At 41.9% G+C, this 11,625-nt stretch overlaps 1 protein-coding gene across 1 annotated transcript; it reads right to left on the minus strand.

The window, feature by feature from the left end:
• Window positions 1-510: 510 nt before the first annotated feature.
• Window positions 511-8,065, minus strand: LOC123251283 (phospholipase A and acyltransferase 3-like). The gene is made up of 5 exons (XM_044680517.1): window positions 7,813-8,065; window positions 5,491-5,550; window positions 3,084-3,201; window positions 1,834-2,243; window positions 511-681 (listed from the first exon to the last, which is right to left on the minus strand). The coding sequence occupies exons 1-4, from the start codon at window positions 7,813-7,815 to the stop codon at window positions 1,870-1,872; spliced, it is 555 nt and encodes a 184-aa protein (XP_044536452.1). The 5' UTR covers window positions 7,816-8,065; the 3' UTR covers window positions 511-681; window positions 1,834-1,869.
• Window positions 8,066-11,625: the final 3,560 nt, after the last annotated feature.

Below are 11,625 nucleotides of genomic sequence, written 5' to 3' on the forward strand. Positions count from 1 at the left end.
AGTTAATGGAACCTTTGGGGCTAGTTTTTCCTCTTAGCCCTCCCTAACTTCCTCTAATGTAAGCCTGTTTTGCTTGAAACTTAAACTAACATGGCTTCTAAGAGATTAGTCTTGTCTCAGAAAAGAAAACTAAAACTACTCAATACTGTATGCTGTATTCAGGAAGGCCTTCAGTGATTCCAAGAAGAGTTCATCATTTTTATCTCAATAGATATCAATAACCAGACTTATCAGAGCTTCTGCTTTTACTCGCATCTACTAATGTCACCAAATTTAAGTGTGTTTGAATTAGGACTCTGAAGGGGAATGAATGAAACCACACACCGAAAAGGAATGAAAGACTTGAGTCAGATAGGAAGAAATCATACAGGTTCCTGTTTTTAGCTTTATATATATATATATATATATATTTTATATATATTAGCTATTATATTTGCCCAATAGCAGGCACAATGTAGTAAATGTTCGTTGAATTACATGTAATACAGCCCAAAGAAGACGAGAACATCAAACTGGAAAGATTTTAATTTTTCTAACATAACTAGAAGCTACATGGCTAAATAAAACCGTGGCCAACCATGCTGTCATGATGTAGGCAGTCATCTGTCTCTTGAAGTCATTGTTGGAGCAAGGCAAAGCCAACAAGAAGCGCTGCACCAAGTAGCAATATCCAACATTAAACTGTGAACAGAAAAAAAACTTGGTCAGGGTTGAAGCCTGCTAGCCTCTACTCTGCAAAAGAAAGGAATCGGCAAAACTGAAGAGGACGCACAGGGACTTGGAGCAGCCACATCAGAGAAGGAAGGAGGCTGAAGGAATCCAAATTGGGATAAACCAAAGTAGGGAGCAAACATGCCTACAGCCTATGGGTACTTAAAGTGGAAAGGAGAACAGGAAAGGAGGAGGAAAGAAGCTGAAGAGAGGATTTTCCAGGACAATCTCAATCAGAGGCAGCCCCCTTGAGAGCCCAAAAGTTTCTTATGGTTCTTAGACAGTTACTGAATAGAGTGGAAAATGTTTAAAACCCTTGATGAATAGTCCATAGGGTTTGATGAAAAGCAGTGCCTTGTGCAAGTTCCCAAGGGACACCGAAGGGAGCTCTAACTGACTAACATTGTACTCAGAGTAATAGATCTGGGATTAACATTGGGAGAACTCCCTCATTGACACCCTTCCGCCATGACTCATATATGAATTCTGATAACGACATCACAGATTGGGCTGAAGCCAAAGCAGATTCTTTTCAGATATTATGAGCTGGAAACCCTCAAAATGATGGCCTTGGAGCAGCCTCCCTTGAAGAAAGAGAAATGTGGTCCTGGGGGAATCACTGAACATTAGACTTTACCTATTTCTGTTAGAGACCTTCTCAGAGGAGGCAGGTAGGTGGCTCAGTGGACTGAGAGTCAAGCCTGGAAATGGAAGGTCCTGGGTTCAAATCTAGCCTCAGACACCTCCTAGCTCGGTGAACCTAGGCAAGCCACTCTTCTGCCTTTAAACCAGTACATGGTATAGCTTCCAAGACAGAAGGCAAGTGCTTTTTTTATTTTGTTTTTAAAAAACATCTGAGAGCTTAAAAGTCAAATATTTCCTTTCCCAAGAAAGGAACATTGGCATCTCAGATGGGAAAACTGAGCTTAAAGTGAGAAAGCCCATGCCCTGGGCCATGCTGAAGAAATGGATAAAGCCTCAGCCACTGTGCCCGGGCTCTGTTTAGTTCTGGCCATTGAGAACTATCAGGAGGGTCTGACACTCAGCTTCACAAGCCTGCTTTGTTATTTCCTAAAATGTATTCACTTAGCCACCATTTGTTAGCTATTCCCTAGAACATACCTCATTGCACTGAGAGTCCTGGTTGCCCAAAGAGCTCTATCTGCCTGAAGAGCACCAGCTACCACAAAACTTCCTGTTGTCTGAAGAGCACCAGCCACCAGAAAACTTGTTGTCTGAAGAGCACCAATCGCTAGAAAACTTCTTCTTGTCTGAAGAGCTCTTCCTGCTCATGCACCAGAAGTTTACCAACTTCCCATATCTTAGGTGAAACACAAAGTCCTCACAGTTGTTAAATAAGAAACTATAGGGCACTGTTTTGTTAAGCATCGACTTGGCCTTCTGAACGATCTCTTCAGGTGGAAGTGGCTTGACTTGCCCATCATATTTGTTATTGATGCGGTATTTCATTCTTTTCAATGTAGATAGAAGCAATCCCTCCACTTTGGCACTCTTGGCTACCGTTGGGTTTTCTTTCAGCATGAAAAGAAAATGTCTACTTAGGGTGAGTCCTTTCTCAAACAATGCCACCCTGGGTCTCCCTAGCCCTATGTTTCTGATAGTGTCCCTAAAAGGTAACTTATGGGGAAGTCTGGATGCTTTTCAAACTCAAAACGGTTGGAATATGCCCAAGAAACTGAAGTACCCCGGTATGAATCTGCCAGCCATGATTTTATTCAAATGTTTTCCCTGAGAAACAGCTCATCAGGAAGATGTATGAGGAGCTCTATTTGGATCTGGAGCAGCTCGAGCCAAGTCCCAGGACAAGCATCACTGGCCTGGTCCTTCAGGCATCTTTTTAAGATGATGTCTGGAATGGGTCAGGGTGCTTATTCCAGCAGGGTTGTGGCCATCAGTGAAAAGACGCCCTCCCTCTCCACACAAATTATAGGGTCAAGAGGGAGAGGATATGGAGGTATGAAACCTCCTTGACACTGGGAAAGGGCATCCAGGCAGCCTGGATCGCTGATCCTGCCATGAGCATCACCCTCCCAACACATCTACCCAACCCTCCGAGATGCTCCACCTAGATCTAGGCCTCGGCCTTCCTCAGTAGAGAGAGGGAACCTCGAGTACCCAAGGTCACGTAGACACCAGCAAAGGGATTATGCCGAGACCAGCTGTTTCTAGCTGTTGGAAGACCACAAGAGTTTTCAGGTCCTTCTTTATTCCTTAACCCTGACTGAAGCCCTGCTTTAATCAGTGTAATCAGTGACTTTGAAAAGGTCTCCCCTTAGCAACTCTACTCCCAACCCTTTAGCTGTATATTACAAAACCATGCCTAAAAGGCAATAAATACAGAAACTTCTTACCATTAATTACCAGGTGGATGACAAAATCAAAACCAATATAAATACCCCAATGACTGAAGTAGTCTGAAAAGGAGTCTTCTTCACGGAACTCAATCACATCTCCAGGGTTGGGCTTCAACTGCAAAACCAAAAACAGTGTCTAAACTTAGATTTGGAAAAAGAGGGGAAAGCTAGAGCAGATCCAGAGGACCAGACACAGGCCATGCAGGATCAGGTCACAGAATTGAAAACATTTAGAAGATATAGGAGAAATACAACTGCTGTTTTCAAGTCTAGAAAGGGTTATCCTGAAAAAGAAGGATTTGGGGTCCATTTGATTCAGCCCCTGATAGCTGAAGCAAATGGACAGTAGTTTCAAAGAACCAGGATTAGGCTGGATATCAGGAAAAACTTGCTAATGATGAGCATGGTGTAAAAGGGAGATTAGATCACCTTAGGAAGTCATTGTTAGAGGTCTTTTTTTAAAAAACCTTTGCTTTCCCTTTTAGAATCAATACTGTGTATTGGTTCCAAGGCAGAATAGCAGTAAAGGCTAGGCAATGGAGGTTAAGTGACTTGCCCAGGGTCACCCAGCTAGAAAGTATCTGAGGTCAGATTTGAACCTAGAACCTCCCATCTGTAGGCCAAGCTCACAATCCACTGAGTTAGCCAGCTGCCCCTGTTTAGAGGTCTTTAAGGAGAAACTAGGTGACCATTTCTTGGTTTGAATGCAGTGGAGAACTCCTGCTCAAATATGCATTGGATGAGACGCTTTCTGGATGTAGAATCAGAGGACACAGGTTCCATTCTGCCACTTACGAGCCATATTCCAGGTCCCTTAACTTCTCTGAGCCTCAGTTTCCTCATCTCTAAAATGTGGTGATTAGATAAGATGACCTTTTCATTCTTTCCCAGCACTAAATCTGTGCGCCTGTTTCCTTCCAGCTGAGAGATTCTGTGACTCTAATCAAGAATCATAACTCCCCTCAGGGGTTGTGCACCCAGCCAGCATATACAAAAATAGACACTCATACATCTATATGTATTATTATATTATATATAATTACTTATATATAATTTTATCTATTGTAGCATATATATTATATATAGTAGCTAGTATTTCCATAGCTCCTGCTATGTATAGGTGTTATACCAAGCCCTTTACAAATATTGTCATTTGATCCTCACAACAACCCTGTGAGACAGCAGCTATTATTTTTGTCTCCATTTTATGGAAGAAACTGAAACAAACAGAAGTTAAGTATTTTGCCCAGCGTCACACAGCTAGTAAATGTCTGCGGTCACATTTGAACTGAGATCTTCCCGACTCCAGCCCCAGTGCTCTTACCCACTCTGCCCCCTAGGGGACTACACCTAATATTTGTGTGTGCACATATGCATGCATGCATGTACGTCTTATGGTGTCTGTATGTTTTATGCATGTGTACACAAAAGGAAGGACTTGAGCCCAGATCTTGTGCCTTAGACGCCAGATTTCTATCTATTAGATCATGTTGGTGTAACTCACTTGAGTCAATATATGTTTGTTGAAAGACTCCTAAGGGAGCATTTTCAGCAGCTGACAAACTTGTTACAGCCATTCAGGACGGTTTCCCGGCTCAAAAGCCAACAACAAAAAATATCTAATGCTAACTTGGACTGCAATAAGAGAAGCACAATTTTGTGATGAGATTCACACACACACACACACACACACACACACACACACACACACGGAATTATTCTTAGGTCACAGATCCAGTTGGACCCACCTCAAAATGCAAAACACTCTCGATATAGAACAAAAAACCGCAGCTGCCCATTTCACATGTGTTTACACCTGGGCATGTGTATACACACCATTCGGTAAACTAATGGGTGCCTAGTACCTCCCAGATCAGACAGAAAGTCCATCGTAACCTCTCTCCTTCCTACTTTTCTAGTCTTTTTTTTTTAACCCTCACCTTCTGTCTTAGAATCAATACTGTGGATTGGTTCCAAGCAAAAGAGCAGTAAAGGAGGGCAGCTGGGTGGCTCAATGGATTGAGCGCCAGACCTAGAGACAGGAGATCCTAGGTTCAAATCTGGCCTCAGACACTTCCCAGCTGTGTCACCCTGGGCAAGTCACTTAACCCCCATTGCCTACCCTTACCACTCTTCTGCCTTGGAACCAATACACAGTATTGACTCCAAGACAGAAGGTGCGGGTTTTTTAAAAAAAGCAATAAAGGCTAAGCAATGAGAGTTAAGTGACTTGCTCAGGGTCACACAACTAGGAAGTGTCTGAGATCAGTTTTGAACTCAGGACTTCTCATTTCCAGGCCTGGCTCTCAATCTACTGAGCTACCCAGCTGCCCCTCTTTTCCTGTCTTCTTGTACCTTTTTCCCATCTAAGTACTAAAGATTTTGGTATTTACTAAGTACTTACCATCCTAGGTACTCCATACTCCAGTGGCCCTTTGACATTTCTGCTGTTCCCCATTGTATCCTGTTGTGAGGAAGATTAGTTAGTAATTAATTAAGTATTAAGGATGGACTTAGCAGGAAGGACGGGAGCATTCCAAGATGGAATGAAGGAGCAAGAAGTGGGCGTGTGCCCTGAGAGAGACTCCATTAGTGGTTGGCACAAACTGTTGTTAGCCCTGGGAGATCTCAGAGTTGAGGACTCCCTGAACCCTGATTTCCCTGGGATCCTGAGTGGTGGTGGCATCTAGCAAGTGGACAAGAACTACAGAGCTGCACCAAGGGGAGGAGGAGTTTGGGATCTGGTGGACAGCATCTCAAGCATCTCAAGCACACTCTCTCTACTTGGATACCTTGGACCACTTTGGCTTTTGACATCCTGTGATCATCTGTGGATAACAGTGAGAATTCCAAAGCCACCCTCAGCCCTTAGCTGTGCTGGTCAAGCCTGGCTGGAACCAGGTTTGAAGCAGCCCCCCAGAGACTCCTGCACTGCTCCTTTGGCCCTGTCTGCTTAGGTCACTAAGATTAGAGTAGAGAAGTCCTCCCCTTGCCCCTGTGATTTGCCCTTTAGGTTTTAAGTATAGAAATCCCTTTCCCACCTTTATTTTAGTTAAACATAATTAAACCTGTTAAAACCTTTTACCTTTCCTGTTGGTTTCAAAGACTTTGGCCTAGTGGTGAGCTGGTGACAGTTGGCTGGCCAACAGCCATTCTTGTCAGTTATCAGCAGCTTAGTTGTATACTCTGGTCTCCCTATCCTGGTCCAGCCTCTCCTACAACCCAGTGTGTGTACCACAATCATTTAGATTTTATTGTAACATATCTGGTGCCTCCATTATCTTTTCACAATCCCCACATGATAACCCATGTCCCTATTTCAAGAACCTTCCCCAGCTGTCCCCCATGTTAGAATGTCCTCCCTCCTCATTTCCATCAGTTACCTTCCTTCAAGTCAACTAAAATCCCACCTTCTACAAGAATTTCCTGCTTAAACACTGGGAAAATAAGAACCTGTTCATTTCACTACCTTCCGCTATAAATGGATCTCAACAGGTCAGCAAAAACAATGAACACATTTTGTACCTTTCTTGGATTTTTTCAAGTATTCTTGAATGTTTGAATGAATTTTCGTAATTCACAGACCACAGGATGATTATTCTTGGCTTTATTCCACATGTTGTTCCATATAGGGTAGAGCCCCAATTCTCTTACTCTGACTTTCATCCAATTTCCCACATGCTCTTCCTTAAACAGAGGTTCTCTTCTACATAACTCTGGTCCCTAACAAATATTACCCCCCCCAAACAAATGGACAGTATTTTTCAAATACCAAATTCCTATTTTCACTTCATAGGTATATAAAGCCAATATTTAGCACCCACCAAAGAGTAATTGACCAAGAGCAAATGTCTGAAGCAATTTGATTATTCCAAACAATGCAAATTAGAATCAAGAACAACACACCGACTACAATGGCCAACAGAAGGTGGGAACTATAAATCAGTTTGGTATTCTCTTGGTCAGAGACCAGAACTAATATTATTATTTTAAAAAATACTTAAATATGGGGCAGCTGGGAAGCTCAGTGGAGTGAGAGTCAGGCCAAGAGACAGGAGGTCCTAGGTTCAAACCTGGCCTCAGCCACTTCTCAGCTGTGTGACCCTGGGTAAGTCACTTGACCCCCATTGCCCACCCTTACCACTCTTCCACCTATGAGACAATACACCGAAGTACAAGGGTTTAAAAAAAATACTTAAATAATGTAAAGTTGAGCAATAATGCAAGAAATCCTACTTTAAAGAAAGCCAAGCAAAACAAGAAAACCAACCCCCCCAAAAACTGAGCATGGAATCTAAACTAGAAAGAAAGAATGTTATCTTGGACAAGTTGCCCCTTCCCACCCCTTGTAATATACTCCATCCATTTTAAGGCAAGTGGCAATATAACAGCCTCCGAGGTCCATGTGGTTCTCTCTTCTGCCACTGTAGGAAATTTCTATCAAAAAGATAAATATCATGACAGCAGCTCCAAATCCCTAGTTAGGAAAAGTCCTAACATTTAGGCAAGAAGCAGTACAGTTGATGTTGGCAGGGTCACAAGCATTCAATCAACATTTATTAAGCACCTGCTAAGTGCCAGGTACTATACTACTACGTGTTAGAGACACATATAAACAAACATAAAGAAAGCAAGCTACGTGTGTGTGTGTGTGTGTGTGTGTGTGTGTGTGTGTGTGTGTGTGTGTAAAGAATTAATAGGAAATAATCAACAAGGGTAAGATTACCATTTTGCTGGAACTTGCCAAGCAGTGTGGTAACAGTCTGGCACCAGGAAGGAAAACCAGGCAAAGAGCAGACCTTTTCTTGGACCTTCACTCAGTCCTCAAGGAGGTAAATGCAAGTGGTGCCTCTAGCCTGAGTCTTCTGCTGAAAAGTACTTGGCGGACCAATAGGAGCCTTTCATTTCTCAATCACAGTTTAACCAACTTTCTCTTTCATTTTTCTCTAGTTTTCCCCCTTCTCACTGTGTCAGAGACCTTCTGGGAAGGAAGCCATAAGAGAAATCAGGGAGTGAAGTCTTTGTGCTCTGTCAGGAAATTCTGAAAGGCGGCTCCTAAATTCCAACGCCTCAGCTCCTTGTCTGAAAAGAACTTCTGGCCAGCCAAAACATAGTCCTAGACATTGAAGGCACCAGGAAAGGTTGGGCTCCTAATGTTGCCCCCTCATAAATTCTCAACTGTATCTCTTGGACAGGACACTTCCCTTGATTATGCAATGGAATGACCTCTGCACTGGTGGAGTAGCCCCAGCTGTGGATCAGAGTTTGCATATTTATTGAGGGTTTGGGGCTTGTCACCTCCCATTCTAGGGAAATCTATACCTGTTCCCAGAATAGCCCACCCCCAGGCCTTCCAGGAAGTGGTAGGCTGAGAATTCCAGAAAAGAGCATCAAGAAATTGGGCTCAAATTCAGGTAGAGGTATGGTTTGGGGGTCTGACACATCATAAATGATCTTGAGGGCACAGTAATAATAATAAACTAAAGTGAAAAATCATGTGCTTTGATCTGCATTCCAACTAATAGTTTTCTCTGGAGTGGATAGCATTCTTTGTCATGAGTTCCTCAGAATTTTTCTGGATTTGCTGAGAGTAGCTAAGTCTTTCACATTTGATCATCCCACATTATTGCCCTTAATGTGTACAGTGTTCCCCTGATTCTACTTATTTCACTCTGCATCAGTTCACGTAGGTCTTTCCATCCCTTTCTGAAATCATCTTGTTCATCATTTCTTATAGAACAATAGTATTCCCAGTATATCCCACAATGTGTTTAGTGTGAAGATGTGATTAACTCTTCCCTACCCATTTTTATATTTAATCACCAGAAACATATACACCCCACTTATCCTTTAGTATGGGGAGGTCTGTGACCCACATGTGTGATAGTGGGTGACGAAACAGAAACCCACTGACTGCCCCCTGGGCAGTCCTAAACAAAGCTATAACTACAATTCTTCCATATAAAGTGGAAGGTAGGCACAGGAAGTGATGAAAGAAAGGGTCTTTAAAAGTGGCAAGAACTTCCTATGACCAGCTCTTTCACCTTGGAACTTGACCTTGAAGGAGCTCAGGCTTGGGACCTCGGACTCCTCTTCAGTCTTCCTTTAGAACTACCATGTGGGTGAGTGAAAAAGACTGACTCACTTTCCTGGCTTTTCTAGAGGCACTAGCCTCCAGAGAGGCCCCTCATCTTAGGAAAGGTGTCATGACTAAAATCCTTGTTTAGTTTACCTCTGGGCCCCCTTTGCTGGGGCCTCTGAAGCCCTGCCTGGTTCAGAGCACACCAGAGTAATTATCTACTCTCTCTCTGATTTCCTTACTTTCACTCTTTCTCCTTTAAATAAACTATCATAAAAAGTCATTCTGACTTGAGTAAAAACAAAATCATAACAGGTCTTTGAATCAGGGCCCAATTTGTAATAACAATCATGCACTTACCCACCCAGCAATCAGAACTACAGTAAATTGCCACAGTACGAAAAACAGAAAAGGGGCTAGATATTTTGAAGCATATGGGAAATATTCCCTGGTCTGATCTTTCCTCGTCTCTCAGGGATAGGGGAGCCAGAACAACCAATGTTAGGTACTTGATAGAAAGTGTGGTACAAGCAGCCTAGTATAAGGAGTCCTGCTTCTAACATATGTCAAATAGCCACAACCTTGAGTCTCACACAAGGTTCAAGTCCTCTTGTATTGGTTCAGAATATCATCAGCCCTACCAGGATTGGTTTGTCTCCTTGACCTATGTGCTCATTTGGTACTATGCAGGTTAAGTCTGTGCTTCCTTGGCACTGTGCAGGTGAAGTCTGTGCTCCTTTGTGATCCCTTCTCCTAGAACCAGATATATTCATCAAGCAAAGTCCCATAATATTTAAGCAACCAGTGGCAGGTTTCCATAGTCTAAAGCTTTTGGGTATGTATTTACATTTAGGGCTAATGGACATTTTAAACTTATGCTAGTGGAAAATCAAAAAATCTCTTTAATACTGGTGACATGTGCTTCAAGGTACAAAAAAAATGTGAGAAACAAAAACACTCAAATACTATATTGCACATGTGAGAAAAAACAATAATAAAAAATGTTTTAAAAAATCAAAAATATATAGCTTACAATCAGTGACACACTGTGTCAGCCAAGGAGAAGTAAAATACAAAGGTTTCTCACCCAAAAAATGAGATCCATTTCCTTTTTAACTTAGCCATGATCCATAGTGTGAGTGTAAATGATTTTTAGAAAGTAACAGCTTTATAAAACAGTAGTATAATAGGTAATGCACATTCAAAGAAAGTACCAAATTTCTCAGAATTCACAATAAGCACATCAACTTATCTAAAGGTTATTAATACAAGTTTTGTCCAACTAGTTTATGGACTTTTATAAAGGTATTTTCTCAGGTTCAAGTATAGGATGGTACAAATAAAAACAGTGCAACAGAGTATATATCCAATAGCAAAAATACAATAGCTGGACATGACATAGAGTAACAGCAATATATATAAATATATATACTTAAAAACAAAATTAAATCTCAAAGCAAACAATCAGTAAATAGGATATAGTTATCCATCTTCTATAGGAGGTGCTCTCTTTACTTGGGAGCAATGGATCCAAGAGTCCTTTTCTCCAATTTTAATAGCTGCTGGAGTAGTTAACAGGACTTAAAATGGACTGCCATAGGCAGGCTGAGTTGCCCCAGTATGCCAGAAGTTCTTTATTACCTGGGTGCAAGTCATAGAGCAAGAACTCTATAGGTCCACCTTCTACAGCAGCTCCAGATTCATGGAGCTCTCACAGTTTGGTCTGCAAATCACATATATGTGAGGCAATAGAAGTATCTCCCCCTAGTAACAATGTATATGCAGGAGAGAACAGCTTAGTCTGTATAGGAGGATGTCCAAAAAGCATCTCAAATGGTGAGATGTGTAGATCTCCTCTGGGCCTGGTTCTAAAATAAAATAGGGCCAGAGGGAGAATTCCAGGCCATTTTAAATGAGTCTCAGTGCACAATTTTCCAATCATAGTTTTAAGTTCTTTATTCATTCTTTCAACTTGGCCTGAGCTCTGAGGATGGTATGGTACATGGAATTTAGGAGTTATCCCCAAACATGAATAAATCTGAGATAGGATCAAATTGGTAAAATGAGTTCCTCTATCCAAATCAATGCATGCTGGCAGGCCAACATGAGGAATAATTTCTTTTAAAAGCACTTTGGCAACAAAAGCCACTGTGGCTTGAGCAGTAGGAAATGCCTCAGGCCATCTGGTCAGCTGATCTACTGTGACCAGACAAAATTTATATTGTCCAGCTTTTGGCATAGTGATAAAATCAATTTGCAGGTGTTTAAAAGGTGTGTAAGCCAGAGAATGCCCACCAAAAGCTTTGCCATGAAAGGCATGCTGATTAAATATTTGGCAGTGTGTCATTTAAATAAGTTCTGGGATTCTATTTAGAGGTATTTGGGGCTCATTTGAGCCTTAAGATACGTAGATATAAGTCAAACTTCCTGTGGACATTTAGGGGACTTTGGAAACTACAT

Source organism: Gracilinanus agilis, chromosome 6 (assembly GCF_016433145.1).
Source record: "Gracilinanus agilis isolate LMUSP501 chromosome 6, AgileGrace, whole genome shotgun sequence".
Taxonomy (NCBI): domain Eukaryota; kingdom Metazoa; phylum Chordata; class Mammalia; order Didelphimorphia; family Didelphidae; genus Gracilinanus; species Gracilinanus agilis.